At 39.7% G+C, this 18,894-nt stretch overlaps 1 protein-coding gene across 1 annotated transcript; it reads right to left on the bottom strand.

Annotated features, from left to right (window-relative positions):
- Positions 1 to 416: 416 nt before the first annotated feature.
- On the bottom strand, positions 417 to 14,906 carry spock3 (SPARC (osteonectin), cwcv and kazal like domains proteoglycan 3). Its single transcript, XM_063883330.1, has 11 exons — positions 14,740 to 14,906; positions 14,464 to 14,586; positions 8,135 to 8,174; positions 6,334 to 6,442; positions 5,388 to 5,496; positions 5,139 to 5,247; positions 4,783 to 4,896; positions 4,456 to 4,677; positions 3,448 to 3,510; positions 3,205 to 3,342; positions 417 to 2,634 (listed from the first exon to the last, which is right to left on the bottom strand). The coding sequence occupies exons 2-11, from the start codon at positions 14,584 to 14,586 to the stop codon at positions 2,477 to 2,479; spliced, it is 1,185 nt and encodes a 394-aa protein (XP_063739400.1). The 5' UTR covers positions 14,740 to 14,906; the 3' UTR covers positions 417 to 2,476.
- Between the last annotated feature and the right edge of the window lie 3,988 nt (positions 14,907 to 18,894).

Genomic DNA, 18,894 nt, shown 5'->3' on the forward strand with positions numbered 1-18,894 from the left:
TGTTCTCCTACATAATGCAGTAATGTTCCTGCACACAGAACTCTTTGCCTACAAGAAAAGCAGAGTTATAAACTCCTGACTGTCAGTTTTCTCTCCGCTTTACATTAACTCTGAATGGTGATGCATAATTTCCACTTCCACTTATGGCAGGTGTTGTTTCATTTCATTGTAGGAATTCTGATACCTCAATAGCTGCTGCACGCCCTGAGAAAATTGCAAATTATTGAACTTGTGTTTTCTCAGTTCCTAAATACTCATACATTGGTAAGCTTTTTTACCACGCTTTTCTCAACTTAAGCACATAAATACAGAACTGAAACAAAACATGGAACAGAAACTTCCACAAAAAAGGGAAACAAAATGTGCTGCATGCAACCAGTCTGTCAGCCAAGTACTCTTCAATGATACAGTCAAGCTAACATTGGTCAATATAGCTTTTATTTCAGCAAATCATACATACACTGTAAAAAATGCATCTGTATCATAACCTTTACACTATCGGAGCTGTGATGACAGTATGTGATTGGTTGGGAGTGGCTACAGTGTCTGAGGTCATCAAAATGATTTGCATGTCATCATTAAACTCATGAAACAGCACACTTTAAGACGAAAAGGTTTTCCTGTTCCTATAAGTGAATTGAAATTCCACTTTAAAAGGAATGAAGGGAGCAAAAAACAACAAAAAAACAATAACTATTGGACAGTAAGATGGCACTTTTCAGATCTTAAAATGGAATTTCAACAGTGGATTGATTCAAAATGAAGCCCAAAGGCAGATTAATAATTGAAAATCAACAAAGGAGCTCAGCTATTCACAGGTCTGCATGAACAGTCACAGGACTTGTCAAGAATACGCAAATCTGGGATCAGGTTTCAACCCCGACAGATAAACAATATACGTTGTTAGAGCAGATCAGGTACAAAGCAAGCTTTTGAAACAAAGTGAAAGCAAAACAATGAAGGGTGATAATCTGTTTTTCATATAAAGCTGTCTAAATCAAAACTCTCTAGCCAGTGTACTAATATATAAAACGTTTTCAAATCCGGCAGAATCTAAGTGTGTTTTTATGTCTTAACTGCTAAGTATATCTGTGCTTCTCTACATTCTATTTAACAAATGAAAATATCTGAAATATGGCCTATGTAACACTATTGTAAGAGAGACCCAAACACAAGCCATACCAAAACCCAATGCAGTTTAATGGCGAGCTTAATTCAGTCCAGTAAGCATGCCTCTCCCACTATCACCACCATCTGTCCTTACCAGAAAAAGGCACACCTTACACTTTATCCCCCACCATACATTTTCTAGAGGTCTGCATGGCTCTGTGGTTTTATTACCATGCTCAAATCACGTTAAGACTCATAACTGAATATTTCTAACATAATTTTGTCCTCTTTTGAGCTGTGATGAGGTTGATTCCAAGCTCAAGACATATTAAAGGTCAGCAATATGTTTTTTTTTTAATCACACAGACTTGTAGCTCAAGCTGTTTATAACTATGCAAGTGCAGTTTCATCTGTACACGCTTGAGGTCTTTTTTCCCCCCTCAAGCACCATTATGTTTTGAGTTCCGTAAAGGTTTAGCCTCTGGCTCTACAGACTGAAACAACATCACGCAGTATTAGACATGCTACGACAAATCTGTTTCATCTTCTGTGTTCATCCAACAATGGATTAGAAAAATAGATATTAATAATATTTCCCCCATTACACCACCGGCCAAGCAATAATCTGTCTTTCCTCGTTGCTGAGCCGTTGAGATGATTTGACTTGATTTGTGTCTCTGTGAAAACAGCTAGCATGTCCGTTCTGATTGTAATCCAACTCACACTGTTTTTTTTGTAGCCTTAATTCTCCTAATGAAGCATGTCTTATCTTGTTTTTCCACACAGTTACAGTCACAGTTACAAATCAAGATCAAAAGAAACCTAAAGAGTGCAATATTCTCTTATCTACATCATCAACATCCCACCTATACACAGGAACATTTGATAAGGAGTAATTGGGTGGGGGGCAGGGGGGGAGAGGATGAAGGAATAAAAAAAGGGAAAATCTCTTTAACAATGCGTCTCAAGCATCAACACTCAGGCAATAGAGTGCTGCACAAGGACAGGACACACTAGAAGACACAGACTGTCCAATGAAGGGAGAGGTCTTTGCACATGTGACCAAATCCAAAGGATTGGATTGGTTGTTGATAAGTCCTTGTCATGTTCTCTGGGTTGCTGACACACAAGTGAAGTGTCATTAACCAATCATATTTTATACTTAGAGAAGAAGAGAAATGATAAACGATTGCCAGGAATATTGTTTTTTTGTCTTTTCTTTTAACTTATGAACAAACAATACACAGAGAGTAGTCCATAGGCTGTTAGTACGATTAAGTATCTGCCCGGGGAGTCACCTAGAAACGTGCAGTTTGACCAAACAAACAGTTTTCTCTTTTAACTTTTTTGTTTATCTTTTTTGAAATTACGACACGTATTCGTCGTTGTCATCATCGTCATCCTCATCTTCGTCGTCCTCATTGTCCATCCCAGTCTGGTATTCGAGGACAAGGGAATCTTCATCATCATCGGTGAACAGCGAGTCACCGCTGCCCAGGTCTCCGGAAGACTCCAAAATCACGCCTAGGAACAGGGATCAAAACAGGTGTTACAATTAAAAGGATTTGTTTTCAGATATGAAAGTGTTTTGAATCTGAGAAGATTCAAAACACTTTCATATCTGCACTTGGAATATGAGCCAGAAGTTTTAGCTTAGCATAAAGCAACCTCACATTAAGGAAGAGGTTCACTTAAAAATCCCAGTCTAATAAATACATAAACCCGGATGGCAGGTGGATTTTGTTTCTTTTTGAAGAAGGCCAGGTTTCCTGTTTCGAGTCCTTATGCTAAAATAATCTAACTGGCTGCTGACAGTAGCTTCAATATGAACAGACTGATATGAGAGTGATATCAATCTAACTCTTAGCAATCAAGCAAATAAATGTAATCTGACCCAACAACAGTTTATGTAATACATACTGTATATTGTGCAAAGTTACAGATTTCAGAAAGACAGTTGGAAATTTGTGTTGACATACATATCTATGAAATATTTCCTCCATGATGCCTTAGCTGCACATCCTACAGTCTGGCTTTGTTCTCTCACACAAGCCCAGAAATGTGAAACTGTATTTTCCTCAGAGTTTTGCCTACCGCAGTTTGCAGGGCCATGGATGCGTGAGCTGGCCACCTCGTTGCCATAGCGATCCACGCACCAGCACTGGCCGCTGCTGCTGTGACACTGGTGGGACCTGTAGTAACCCTCCTCATCACAGGATGGCAGGTACTGACCTATACATTCAAGCCAAAGCACACAGGTGCACACCACCAATTAGGAAAACTCACTTTATGTGTTGTAAGGGCGTTTTTGTGTGTTTTACAGTGTGTGTGTCTTACCAAGCAGTTTCTTCCCCGCTTGTTTTTTGTTGATGCTGGACAGCTCTGCTTTACAAGGGGAATCTGAAAAGGAGAGACACAGGACACTGGTTACAAACTGCAGAATTCTGATTTTCCGGGAACACATCTGTTTGAGTGAACTTTTTCTTCCATCGTGAAATTCTGCTTTTGTCCTGAAGTTTTTTATTCTGCTGCCTTTGCTTTTACAAGTGCAGCCTAGTGATTCATCAATTAATACATTTTTTATGACCAAAAACCCTTATCTTTATCCTTCACCTCATCCAATTGCATTCTAACACAATGTATTGGAATGTATTGTGTTCCGTTTTATTGAACTGCACAGAATACAATTCAAGGGAAAGTAAGCCGTTCTTATTGAATGGAAGATCTCTGCAATATCTATGTCCATTGAAGTAAAGTTTTGTCTCATTAAAACTTGGGTCTTTGTCTTTTGTTTGTTTTGGCCTTTGCTTCTTTTGGTTCTCAAAACAGTGTGCCATGTAACAAAGTTACTGCTGAAATTGGTAAACAAGAAATATAAAAGGGCAATAGACATGAGACAATCAGACAGGCGAAACCCGCCAAAAACAAAGGCACATTAACGTTAAAATATTCATTTAGAATTAAAACTGAATCCCTTATTGCATATACAACTGTGTATGTGCACAATTGCGATCATCAGTCTGTTGTAATGGATGTTTACAATGGACAGATACACATTGGGTAAGTTGGTCATATTTTTTATTTTTTTGGCTTTTGTCCTTGTCATTTCTAAATAGGGTTTTGCTTACTTTTTATTCAAGGCCTGTATTGTCTGCTCATGTTACTTGTATCTTGTTATCCAAAAAAGAAAGCAGGACCAAACATTTGGATAAATTGAGAACTCCACTTTCCACGTTTACATCACAAGATAAAGACAGAGGCTAAATCTGTATTTGCATGTTTCTCCATCTTTGAATTCATTTGACTTTTAAATTGTATTTGCATGTGAGTGCTTGGTTGCCATACCTGTGTACCTCTGGAAGCATGTGCACCACTCAGAGCTGGTTATAACTTTGTTGGCATGTGTATCGCAGGATTTGAAGAATGCGTCAGAGCACGGCTCATTCCTGTCCAGATAGAGGCTCTTAATCTCCGATTGGTCCAGCTGGACGTCAAAGTTTGTGTCCAGTCGAGAGAACATCCAGCCCAGAGGGTCCTTACAAATAGGGGAAGCCCCGACCTCAAACTCTGCAGGGAAAAAGGTTAAAAAAATAAGAGAATGTAGATGCAGCCAGGTATCATGGATTATTGGGTTTTTCTAAATTCTCTCTTTGTTTTTACCACTTCACTTACTGTTCTTCTCTGGCTTCCGGATCTTGACACTCTTGTGCATGCCATTCTCATGCAGCACTCTGAACCAGTCTCTTAGACGACTCACCACCTCCTTGAGGTCCGACTCACTGCACACTGAGAAACAATAACAGTCATGATTAATAATGATGAAGTGATGTTTTTTGTACCCATAAGTCATGGTCAAATACAGCAAATAATACACTTGTAGGGATTCAGCGTCACTTTATCAGGGCGGAAGTGCTTTAGCTTGTCTGGAAGGGGCTTTAATGTTGACTTTTTAATTGAGGAGAATTCCCGGTTTCTTCTGCAAAGTATCCTTTCTTGCAGAATGCAGTCATGTGTACATAAATATGTACCTTTCTTCTCTGCAGAGCTCTGTTCAGGCTGAGCTGGGCAAGGACACATGCCAGGACACTTCACAGCGATCTTCTTTCCTGTGATGCATGCTTGGTAGTCTAACTTACACTGAGCCAGAGCGAAAGAGACAAGGACAGATGGGACCAGACAGAAGAGGAAGTAAAATCACAATGTGTGTCTCTTCAAGAGGAAATGAGAATCATGTGTTGATGTCTCTATTATGAGAACAAATTAGTGTCTGGCGTTACCTTTGTGGAGTAGGAGTGGCCATCGGTTCCACAAACAGGAGAGGGGTGAACCACAGGGCAGGGTTTGCACTTTGACCCCGGACTCTGATACAAACTGGCATCTTTGAAACTATAGAGGACATTCAAGAGATCTATTTTACACCCACACATACACTAAAAATCGGACTATGCAAATTAAATATTTCAGACAATGCAGTAGTTGACCTATTCCTTGCAATACTGTCTATCTTTCTTACATCCAAAACCCTTTTTTCTAAGCATTCTGCATCCACACTGTATTTTGTTGTTCTTACATCACTTTCAGTAACCAGAACTAAGATGTATGTGTGATTATTGTATGATTGGCTGGCAATGTTTAGTGGTAATTGTGTTGATGCTAAGAATGGAAAATGAGGTCAGTTTGACGTTACTGTCTTCTGCCCATGCAGTGTCCCAGACAGACAAACAGACACAGACAAACAGATACACAGACACAGACACACAGACACAGACACACACACACACACACACACACACACACACACACACACACACACACACACACACACACACACACACACACACACACACACACACACACACATACACACACACATATACACACAGGCCCATTCATATTACTTGGCAGGACTTTGGGTCTGTTGTAAGGTAGTGCCAGGGCTGGGGTAATTGGACTTAACAGTATTGTCGCACAACAGTCACAAGAGAGCCAGGCAACTGGTGGACCAGCTGGAAAAAGGGAAAACCAACCCTCTGGTGCTGTTGCTTATCGTGCTGCATGAATAATTGAGCGAAAAAACTAGGGAGGGAGTGCTTTTGATTTTATCCTAATCCACTGTTATTTGTGTTTCATAGTTGGCGCAGAAACGACTCACGTCTGTTTTAAAAAAGAAAGTGTGTGTGTTTGCATGTGTGTTAGTGTGAGTGACTGTAAGTATGTTCTTACCTAACTCTCCTCTGGCTGACACAAGTAGCAGTCTTATAATCCTCAGCCACACACACCTTGTGGCGACTGCATTTGATCTTAAGACACGGGTCTTTGGCTGGATCAAGGCCTATAAAAAAACACAAAACAGATAAAGTAGGTTCATATGTCCTTTAAATGTGTACATTTTATGTGTTTGCAACCAAAACACAGTGTCTTTATTAAAACATATTCCTAGAAAGACTAAGTCCATAAGCATAATCAGAGAGGACACCTTTCAGGGTTACTTTTTTATTTTGTTTTTTTAAATCCTAGATCAATAGTTCATTATCAAAACCATGTTTCTCCTTTTCATTTTTCACAGATCTAAGCTGTGTGGATGTGGGTAAGAGATATGTGTGTGTGTGTCTGTGTGTGTGTGTGTATGTATGTGTGTGTGTGTGTGTGTGTGTGTGTGTGTGTGTGTGTGTGTGTGTGTGTGTGTGTGTGTGTGTGTGTGTGTGTGTGTGTGTGTGTGTTTTCATGGTAGTTGTTGGCACTGTGTCATCACTTACTTGCAATGTCTCTATCACGAAGAACTGAAAGCTATAATTCCATTAAGTGTCCTTACAGCTAAAAACAGATGGAACTGGTAAGAGAGCCACTTCTGACCCTAGCCTGCACTGAGTCTCATGTGTGCTCTTGCAGCAATCCTCTAACTGATCTGGTATCAGATCTCACAGCTAAGGGCCATGTTTGGCTTCAAGAGCTCAGAATCAGAATCAGAATCGGAATACCTTTAATCTTCCCACAGAGGGGAAATTTTAATGTTGATTTTAGATCTGTGTCTCAGGATCTGTTCGTAAAGACAATCTAGCTGTTTGACCGCTTGTCAGCCTTCAGCCTTGCACCTATGGTTCAGGATCTAAATCCCTCGGCTGACCTCAGAACAGTTTCTGAATAACCTCTGCTCTAAAGAATCCCTCTCTAATCCCTGAGCAGCTTTGGCAGATTATCCTGCCTCCATCCTCCACGGCAGCTTCTAATGCTATTGTTTCCATGATGTGTGTTCTGATGTATGTGTGTGAGACACCGTAATAAGTGAGAGTGAATGTGTTCATGTCCTGGTTTGCCTGGATGTGTATATGAGTGTATTGGTTTCTGTTTTGCTATATACAATTGTATAATAAAAGACAAGTGGAATCATCCGGATTCTGAAGTAAATCTTAGCTATATACTGTATATGGTTGTGTTGGTAAAGGGAATGAGATATTACCCATCCTTTCCTTACTGGCACTATTAATTGAAACACTATGTCTACAGAGCCACTATTTATCACAAGTTATATTGGCAGCAAGTTCCCAGCAACACAATTTTTTTAAAGGTCTAAGTTAATACAAACAGACAACTGGGAAACTTTATGTTTTAGAAAAGTCAGTCCAATGGTTCTATAATGATGCACTGTGTTTTAGAACTGAACTAATTAAATCAGCATTGATGCTTTTTTTCGGCTGAGTCGTTTGCAAACATTTCACCATCACTTCATTTTTTTTACTTTGAGTAACATTGTTTTTGTTTCAAATGCAATATTCTTTTTTCTTACAATTGACAAGAAAATCTTTGACAGTGGCCTTGCCATAAACTGCCATACCTTTTGAGTGGTAGTACAATTTAACAAATCCATATGCAGATTAAAAAAAATAACTTAACTCCATTTAAGGAATTTCAAAAGGGTTGTTTAGCTGTGGAAAAGGTATGAGTTCTCTTTGTCCTTTCCAGTGTTTTCTGGTTTTATCACAAAGCCAACAGCACAACTACTCGAGACGCTTTTCCTCACACCCACCTTGATCGAAGGGCTTGGATGGAGTCCATGTTCCAGGCTCCTGAAACAGGGTAAAAACAAAATCATAAAAAACATTGTCCCAGTGACATCTAAAGTGAATAAAACATGACAAACACAATACTTTCGAGCAATCATACAAACCTCCACTTCCTTTAGGAGAAAGCATTACAGAGAGAAAGAAAATAAGAAATTCAATTTTTGATTAGGTAAATATTTCTTAATGGTCAATGACATACTGTATATTGATGTCTATTTAGGACAAACACCAGTATGTACAAACATGTTGAGCATGCATTTCTTTAATCAAGTTAATGTTGAGCAGCTTTATTCAAAGCAAGGGACCCGTGTGTGAGTCGTAGGGTTAGTTGAGTGCACACTGCACAAGGTGCTCATAATTGCCTTAATATCACCTCATGCAATTTTTTTATACCATATGTGGTAAATACACTTTCAATAAAGGAAGAACATCACAACAACAAAACAGGCGGACAAGTTTAAAGATGTGAAAGGAATATAACACTTTAATGTTTTGGTTTTTAATTAACTGATTATGACAAGCTTTGGGAAAGAACATAAATGTTTTTAGCTATTTAAAGATAAAGGAAGGCAAAAGAATTTCATTAAAATGAAATTGGCGCAATCTAAATAATGATAAGCCAGTAAGATTAGCATTAAATTACACGGAAGAAAAACATGAACAGAGATTTAGCATCAATGAATATGCATCTGAGATTGAGTCTTCAGTGACATCAAAGAAAACCTTTGTCACATTTTGTAATCGATGAAGTGGTCAATGAGGCCACTGACATTGCAGTTACAAAACTGACCTTAAATATAAAAGTCCAATACTTTGGTATAAATGAAATGGATCGCATGTTTTAGGTTTGTAAGGTGTTGTTTCTGGCTTGATATTAGCAATGCAAAATGTATTTTCAGGGATGCGTGAAAGGTGGTTATTAACTTCCTGCAAGTTTTCAGCTCTGTTTTTAGGTATGATATGATATGTTTTCTTGGGCTGACATGCAGTTTCAGAAATGTGCAGTATGTTTCCTGTAATGTCATCCATAGAGGCAATAACAATGACAGAGTTACTGACCTGCATTATATAATATTGATGCTGTCTTTTATTTTTTATTATATCATTGCAATTGATTCTGCATGATTGAAAGTCAACGCAATTAATAAATTGTTCTATCAATACACATGCCGCCACAGTGGAAATGATGAATATAACACAGTAGGGTAATTCCATGCAGCAGGCCTAAACTGATAGGCTTTACTGAGGGTCAGAAATGAGAGCTATGGAGCTGAATATTTAGACATTTATGTGTCTGTATGTGCAAAGCATGTCTGGCCCAAACCCTTATACCGACACTGTTTGCCATAAGGCAGTAGTTATTTTTCGAAAAGCAGAACACTCACTGTCAGAGAGTAAGAGAGTATCCGTCAGTCTTACTTCCTTGCACTCTATAAGGAGAGGGTCAACTCTGGCTTTTTCTCAGCTCTAATTAATTTCTCCGTCATTGCTCTCACTTTCTGACCCTCTGCATCTCAACTACAGCTTTTACATCTGTATCACTTCGACCTCTCAACCTTCCATTTCTAAAATTGTCCATGTTAGGAGAAAGTTCAACAGTGGCCATTGGCTCTCTCTGTTTTTTTGTTTAAAATTAGGCACAGTACATCTTAATATAAAGAAAATACAAATGCAAAATTAGCAAAGATACAGCCAAATAGAAAGGTACTTTTGTTTCTGTTTCCCTCTGGCACTGCTGACCATTGAAACTAAATAATGAGAACATTGCATTATAAGGAGCCGGGCCCTCTGGACCAGTCAAGACAACAACAGTGCTTGCGGTCTGATTCCTTAATGGAATCAACGGACGCATGCAAGCGCACACACTCACACACACAAATACATAAGCACACACATACATGCTTACTCAGAAAATATACTTGACTGTAGTGCCAGAATCTGTCAGCACTACAAAGAATCAAATAACTGGATGAATGCACTCCACTGCACATGCAACCAGCCACCCACTTTCCAATAACCCACCGAAAACCTCAAATTCAACAATAGGTCTAATGGCCTCCTGAGTGTGCGCTAAAAATAGCAACTTTTCAATTTATCTTTCCATCTCTTTCCACCTGCTCTCTCCTTGCAGTTACAACAGTTTTACCTCATGTACACAAACACAATAGTGTGTGTTTTTTTTTATCTCTGTTGGCAAATCATTTGCTTGTGTGCAAACTAATACTGCTATTGAGATAAAAATGTTGCCCAAATGTATTCACCTTTAGATCAGATTTTCAGAAAATCATCTCTATTAATTGTGTCCTAGTGGCTTCATTGGCTCCTTGCTCCCTCAAGCTTACATCCAACAGGAGAAATATGTGCATGTTTTCACTGTCCTGGCTCTGCTAGTCTTGCTCAAGCTTGTCGCATGCATGCACGCACAAACACACACGAACACACACTGAGGTGCTTTGAAGTGGAAAAGGCCTCAAGCTCTGTACCTTCCCCACATCATTCACCCTCCGAAACACAAACAACACAGGACATCCGTGCACATTATAACACACAAAGAGAGAGAAAAGGCAAGACGAGAGGACCGAAGGAGAGAGGGCAGGATAGGAGAGGATGATGATGATGAGAATGAGTATTCTCATCTAATTAGGCTGGTCCAAACAATTTATTCCTGTACTGCTCAATTTAGCGTCATGCTCCTCATCACGTGTCCTGTATTTTGTTTTTCTCACATTTCTTACATTATAAAACCTATCGTCCTCCTCAGCTTCTGTCTTTACTCAGGCAGTTGCTGTAAGCTGGCCAAAGTCCATAAAAGCTGAGCAGAAATTCTAAAAAATCTGAGATGGCACCAGTGCTGCAAAAAGGGCCCCAGGCCTCTCCAGCCATCCTAACAGGACGTACAGTAAATCAGTGGCCAAGATCCTATCTAGTGCACTTAGCAGGAGTCCCACTTATGGCTCTCGCTGAAAGATGAAAGCTAAAGTACAAAGTACATGCCTAACATGTAAAATGTAAATCACAGTAAAGTAAAGTGTTGCATAGAATACAAAAAAATAGGTGTTTTGAATGGGTTTCCTGCATTTCTGAGAGACAGCAAAAGCAGTTTGTAAATCCATTACTTATTTTGTGTGTCAAATGTTTCCTTAATACTAGCTAAGTTCAAACTTGTGATTAACTTCAGTTGCGTTACACCATTAAAATATAAGGACATTCTTAAAATCTGTTGTTATACGCGACATTTGTAGCTCTGCTTTTCCCCGGGCGCTGCACAATAGCTGCCCACTGCTCCTAGTACTAGGATGGGTTAAATGCAGAGGACCAATTTCACTGTGTGTGCTCTGCTGTGTGCATGTATGTGACTAATAAAGAGGGTTTCATCCTCCTATTCTATCTATCTGCTTAATCAAAACCATTTCACATTGTAAACAGGAAGTCGCTGAAGCATCACAAGCTGCAACATAACTTTTAAAAATAGGTGTGCCTTTGTTTTAGTTATATACAGTGCACATATACAAAGAACAATATGTTTCAGGTTTAATCATTTTACAATTCACAGAAAGAAAAAAATATATATTTAGGTTAAATTAAATGATAAAAGACTCCCTGTTTTATAAAGGGCAGGTGTACAAGCTCCAGCTGTTAAAAAGTTCATATTGTAGATGTAATATAGGCTATGTATCTCAGAAGTACATGTTGAACGTTCTACATATTCACTACCATCTTGAGCAAAACACTGTTTAGTTTATATATGGGTATGTTTGTACATGGGTCATGGTCTTTGCACCACTAAGAAAATAGCTGTTCTTACTGACACATTCAAATTAAGACAAAAATACAAAGAGAAAACTTAGTTGGTTTCACAAGACTATCTATCACTGCTTTTCCAGTTACTCAGTTGAATTAATGTGTGTACAATACATTCCTCTGAGAAAGAATGTAGAAACACACAGTTACACACATAGAATCTGGGACACAGCACTAAGACAGGATATGACAGGCACAAACATAAACGCTCACCACATAATGCTTTTGTGCGCCACCTCTATCTCTAACGCCTGGGCCTCAAGGTTAAAACACAGTTGTGAATGCACACACAGCCTTCAGTCCACTCCGCTCTCTTTCATCTTTCCTTACCACTCTCATTATCCTGTACCTATCTTTCTATCTGTACTTTTTGTTCTGTTCTAAATAAGTGAACTATCTACTCGTTGCCACACACACACACACACACACACACACACACACACACACACATACACACACACACACACACACACACACACACACACACACACACACACACACACACACACACACAGTATTTATCTCAAGGAGTTCAAACCATCTCACAATATATAGCACAGCACATGGCCAATCACATTCCCCCTCCTCCTGAAACCCTATTTGCATAATCCAAAACCCTGCTCAGTAGTTGGACCTGTGGAGAGTCACATGGGTCCACCTGAGCCCCTGGGTTCACACACTTACAGTAATTGAGACGGACATGAAAAGTGCGGCGTAAAAACATGTTACACTTTACATACAAACATGAAAATGTAGACCTACTCTTATTATTTTAAATTAAAAACAACGTTGCCCTTGCTTTCGTCTACCTCTCTGAAAGAAAGTGCTCTAGGTAAAAGGAAAAACGAGCATTCATGTGTGAAGCATGGTGGTAAAACTTGTCAAAGCTAGTGTGCATGAAGAGTGTTTAGTTTTTTCTGTTGCAATGCGTTAACCATGTTATTTTTGTACTATAGCTACTGAGCAAAAGCCTGTTTCTTATCATTTATGTGTGGGTGCATTTACAGTTTGTACATACATGCTTAATTTGTGTGGGTGTGTGTGTGTGTGTGTGTGTGTGTGTGTGTGTGTGTGTGTGTGTGTGTGTGTGTGTGTGTGTGTGTGTGTTTGGGTTTGTGTGAGATTGAGTGCAAGTGCAAGCATGTACAAATCATGGCTGATGGTGTCGACTCTGTAATCTGTGGTTAGATGCAGGAGATCTTTCTAACAAATACTTCCCCTGAAAAGCTTAATTACATTGTAAACTGTAAGGCACAATCAGAATTTCCGTTGCATTCTACCCATTGTGAGGAATTCATTATCAAATTGAAAGTAGTAATTTTCACAGTATTTTAATCACAATCTGAATCTGATGTATACGTGTGTCTCGCTACAGTAAAAAGAGTGTATCTTCACTAAACGATTGATGCCAAGTGGATATAATGTAAATGTGAAAATCATGAATGCAGTTATTCTAACCTGGCCAGGGGTGGTTGGGTCAGTGGAGATTTTTGGCTTCATTCTGAAATATTTGAATGAGTCTAGGGACAGGCGTGTATAACTACTGCAATATAAAACATACTAAAAAAAAGAAAGACTATATCCAACACAAAACAAAAACACAGCTGGCTTTCTATGGCATAAAGGACAAACCAACAAACTATTAAACTCTGTTAATAAACTCATTGTAGCCTGCAATGAATTGCCACTTCATTTAACTTTCGTCAACAATTTTAGGTTTTGTATTTTATGGAAACATAAACATATATGCAATACAAAATGTAATTAAAAAGCCACAAAACCCTACATTAGAATACCAACATTTTACTGCAAGCATACAATGCTCCATCCATTTTTGAACAATCACTCCAGGCATCCTATTTGAAATACAATCTAACAAATAAACGGTTAATATCAGCTGACACTGAATAAACAAACAGGGTAATGTTTAGTAATAAGGCAGGCACACATGCCGGACTTATCTGGCGGCACACGCTAGCATTTTGGAGAAGGGGGAGTGTCACTATTTTATCTCACTCTGTTTTTGCCACTAGCCTACATACCTGTGTCAGGTGTTAGTCAGTCTCATCAAAAAGCTCCTGTAGGCCTTACTGCTGCGGACTCCCTCGCTTGTACCTGCCCATAATTAGGCCCTTTTTTTCAGGGACTCTGTGGTGCCTTTCGGACAGCTAGGCTATGTGCACTTGTGTTTCACAGAGGCCTCGGCTACCTCTGCTAAACAAGGGCTGCAATCGCGAAAACACACTTACGGGCAGTGATCATCCCATTATCGTTAGTGTATTCACTGTCTCGGTGGCACGAGTCATGCACTTGTGACACACAACACAACGGGCCCCGTGACGCGTCGCTTGGACACAACGAGAAAACGAGCAGCGCATGATCGAAAACCAATGAGGGTGGCTATAGGGAGAAAAGGGGGGTGGGAGGGGGTGTAAATTAGATAATGAGGAGGGAATCGGCGTTAATAATATAAGCCGGGAATATGACTCACATCTCTGAATTTATCCCATCTTCCGGCAAACCACTTATCATCCAAAAAATTGCCGCTGTCGGAGCGAGCGGAGACGTGTCCGAAGGCGACGGCGCACACACACAGCAAGGCGACGCTCAGCATCTGCGGACACACAACAACAGCACCGAGAGAGGACATCCGATCAGGCTGGAGGACACCGAAATCGCGTTGAAAACATAGGCACTTTGATGTGCGTTACACCATCGATGAACGTCAACACAAACTAATATGATGCAGAAGTGTTCGTTCTCCTACCTTGTCGCATCAGTTGCTTTTCAGACTGTATGTGCTCGCTGCCGTTTTCTGTCACCAGTAATAACAGCCCTCTCTCTCTCTCTCTCTCTCTCTCTCTCTCTCTCTCTCTCTCTCTCTTTCTCTCTCTCTCTCTCTCTCCGCATCGGCTGTCTGTGCGCAGCAGAAAACGGGAACGCGCATGGCACCGTGCGCAGCCCCGGCGCTCTGTCCCTCTTTGCTTTTTTTCCGTTCTGCCTCTCCTCAGTACGGAGGAAACGGTCATGATGGCTCACTGTGGGCCACCGCAAGAGTGTCTTCCACTGATTACATCCTATGAAAAAAACATTAGGGCAATCTTATGATAACGTTTAGAAAAATCAAGACACGCATATAAGGTTGTAGGAGTGTTTTACTGATAGCATATGACAACAACAACAAACACACAATCAATCTAACAATAAACAATTTACAGCTTAATTATAACTTGAATTTAAAAAAAATACATTTTGAGTGTTTTTTCATATATAATACTGTGTACCATGTTTCTTCTCTGTTATTGCCATCACATGGGAGCTGCTCAGGCTTGTTTGTACAGTAGTGATTCATGAGAGAGTTCCACTCACATTCCTTGCAGAGGTTAGCTCAGGACTGTGAAATGATGCCACAAATGCCCCTAAATGGCTCACACTGTAAGATTTGTGAAGATAGTCTACCTACACAACCATGCTTTAGGCAATGCAAAGCCCCAAATATCCTTGCTCACAGTGGTTATGTGTGATTGAAAGCTTTTCAAAGAGGGAAATGTGTAATCGCAGCAGTTATTTTGGCCGCAACAGGATGCCACAGGAACTGCTGTCAACACACTGATAGACAAAAAATTAAAGGAAAAAACAAAAAGTGTTAGGCCATCACGAGCATCAGATCCCCTTTAATATGTTTTGTTATATATTCTACAAGTCTCTGAACTCTACAGGAGGAATTAATACTGTTCTTTCAAACGTTATCTCGTGCTGGAGCGCCAACAGGTCAGGTCAAAATCATCTAAACAGTTAAACTAAATGGAAAACTAGTGACTGTATAGTCATATTATTTTCATAGTTTGCAAACCATTCATTGACTCTTCATCTATCACATTCACTGCAATGATTGTACACTCAGTTATTCAGTTTTTTTCTCCAATCTGAAATTGTAGTTGATAAAGCTAAAGCCATGGACAGAGAACTAAATGGTGCATGCTGTTGAAATAAAATAACATACATCTTGCCAACATGGAGAGGGGGAGCATGCAGAGTATTAATATTATTTGAGGCTCTTCAGAGAGAAGCCTGATGGTCAGATGGTTCATGGCATTATTATGCACAGTTGCTGTAGAAACCAACCTTGACCTCAGCTTCACATCTTCATCTTCATAAGAGGCTGAGGAAAAAGTGTGTGTGTGGGCATGTGGAAAAGATGACAGGGTTCAGCTATTTGAAAGTCAAATTAGAACTATGAAGCATGCATGACTGCATCAAAGTGATGCACAAGAGTGTATCATGGGGGGTGTGTAACTAAGATGCAAACTGGTGAACTGCATAGGCACACAAAAGGTGAAGACAAGTAAAAAAAGGGTTGTTATTTCTATGTTCCCTCCAGCACGAAGTTTGCAACATGTAAACAGGAAACCGGTGGTAGAGACACCGTTGAGTTTGGAGACACAGATATTATTTTATGCACACTTTGTTCTCTCAAATCAACACAAGGTGATCAGCTATGGAAAGATAGTTGGGTCGATGGCGGTGTACAGGACGGCGGATGATGTGGCATTCTTTTATAGCTCTGCTAACTTGTACTTCATGACATTTCTGCAGATGGATGCAATAAAAGAGGTGTTTTGTGTATATGTGTGTCTTCCAGCCCAGGGGTTCATACATTATTCAGTCACAGACATTAAAGATGTAGATGTGGTCAGAGACATATGCAGGAGAGACACACAGAGTGATCATACACACACACACACACACACACACACACACACACACACACACACACACACACACACACACACACACACACACACACACACACACACACACACACACACACACACACACACACACACACACTTCTGATGTTGCCTAATGAAACTCTTTATAGATTTTTCATTCCACTGTAATTTCATTTTTCTTTTTTATCTGCTTTCAGTAAATCCAGAATCGCACATTGTTGACTTAATCTCTACAAGAGCAGAGAGAAAAAAGATGCGTAAGGAAAAATGGAGAAAAGAAGGTGTTTAAGAAAAATAGGACAAAAAGTGCGTGCGTGTTTGTGTGTATTAGGACGGGAGAGGCATGGAGCATGGCTCAAGGAGCTGAGATTTCACAGCCCAGTGACTCTGTCATCGTGCACCTGCTCACTAAGATGGTGTGGGGGAAGAAATTAGAAAAATAGGGAGGTGAGGTGAGGGGGTTTGGGGTGAAAGGGAGTTTAAAATCCATCAAGAGAGAATAAGGGTGAGTGTATACCGAAATAATTTATTCAGCCGGCAGAATTTTGAAAGACTTAACTGAAAAGCTGACTATGCACCTCATCATCGCAGTTCACTAGAGATTGCCACTCTGTGCTATACCACACAAGACTATATTATAACATATGGCTTACGTTATGACAACTGTTTTTTTTATTGTTCTACATCTCATTCCACATCAATTGGCCCTATGTCTCTATATAAGCTTTTATTTTTTCCACATGAGCTTAAAACCTGACTACAGACACACGCTTCCATTCAGCCATAAGAGCATTAGTAAGGTTGGATATTAAGGTTAGTATTGCAGGTCATCCCAATAAATTGTATGTTTAGGACAGGAAAGAAACGTCAGGTTCTTTAACACAAAGTGAAGATCTCTTTCTGAGGTCTACTTTGAGGCACACATGTTTTCACATTACCAAGACACTGAAACAGACCTTTTGCATGGTCCTTGTTCAATAAAGTCATATCAAGTATAAAGTATAAGTAAACTTCAAGGAGACAGCAAATAGCAAGCCCTGAACCTGGCTGAATTGAAACCAATGCAATTCAATTAACCATCATTTAATCATTTAATTGATTTTATTGAAATATGTGCATTTTCTACTGTGACATAGCAAAACGCCCTCTATGTAAAAAGGGTCCTTTCCCGCTGTGTATGGGGAATTAAGGGGCTTTGTCTATGAAAATCAGCCCTAGACTAGAGGTACATACTGTAATGTAGAAAGAGGTTTCCACAAACACTTCTTGTAGAATAGCTCTCACTTGCTTGCTCTCGTTCAATGCAGTTCGATTTAATATACTTTAATGATATGAGTGTCAATCAAACAGTATTGCGGGAGATTAAATTACAATGTTGGAAATAATTGGGTATCATAATAATAATCTTCCTGTCCCTAGCCGCCTCTGTCTTTTTCCATCATGTGAAATGAAAGGTACTGAAATAGAGAGACTCAGGTGTTCCTGGACTTCTTGTAATCACTGTTCTTTAGTGAAATGAACATTTTGGGGTTAGTTTGATTCACCCCATTTTTAGGAACTGCTTTATGCTGTTTTAGCTAAATGGAAAAAAAACGATGCATGTGAAGAGGATATTTTTCTGCTACTTAGTATGTGTAAGTGTGTTCACATTGATCTGTAGGTGTATGTGACTACATTTATTTTGAACATGACTGTAAATATGTGTGTGTTTGAGTAAACAGGAAGAGAGAGAGGGGGGGGGGGTGGCGGGTGAGTGTGTTATCTAGCAAAGCAGACGTTTTGGAGAATAGCTGTGACTATGAGGTCAGTGTGAGTCCTGTGTTTTAGCCCCAGGATGAATAGCTAATAGCAAGAGTAATGACAGAGGGGGGAACTGCAAACAGGAGATAAGGCAGGCAGAAACAAAATGGCCATTGCTGAGAGGGCTGATTACACAGTCAGCAAGCAAGTATATGAGAGGAAAACAAACGAAAGAGAAAGAAAGAACGAGGGAGAGATGTAGAGGGGTTGGGAGACAATACAGGATGAGCGATGTAGAAAATGGATGGCTGGATGTTCTGAACCCTGGAATCCTCCCTGTTAGTTACAAATTATTACTTGCTGCTATTCCAAAAAAAGTCACTTTCATTATGTTGTAAAAATAGAGAGTATTGTAGCCTTCCTAAAGTGGTATGATACCTAAATACTTT

The sequence above is a fragment of the Eleginops maclovinus genome, chromosome 5 (genome assembly GCF_036324505.1).
Source record: "Eleginops maclovinus isolate JMC-PN-2008 ecotype Puerto Natales chromosome 5, JC_Emac_rtc_rv5, whole genome shotgun sequence".
In the NCBI taxonomy this organism is placed as follows: Eukaryota; Metazoa; Chordata; class Actinopteri; order Perciformes; family Eleginopidae; genus Eleginops; species Eleginops maclovinus.

Coding starts and splice junctions, on each gene's coding strand:
- spock3 (XM_063883330.1), bottom strand. CDS start 14,586: ATGCTGAGCGTCGCCTTGCTGTGTGTGTGCGCCGTCGCCTTCGGACAC. Junction 6,443..8,134: donor ATCCAAGCCCTTCGATCAAG/GTGGGTGTGAGG, acceptor GTTTTTTTATAG/GCCTTGATCCAGCCAAAGAC. Junction 4,897..5,138: donor GAGCTCTGCAGAGAAGAAAG/GTACATATTTAT, acceptor ATTGTTTCTCAG/TGTGCAGTGAGTCGGACCTC.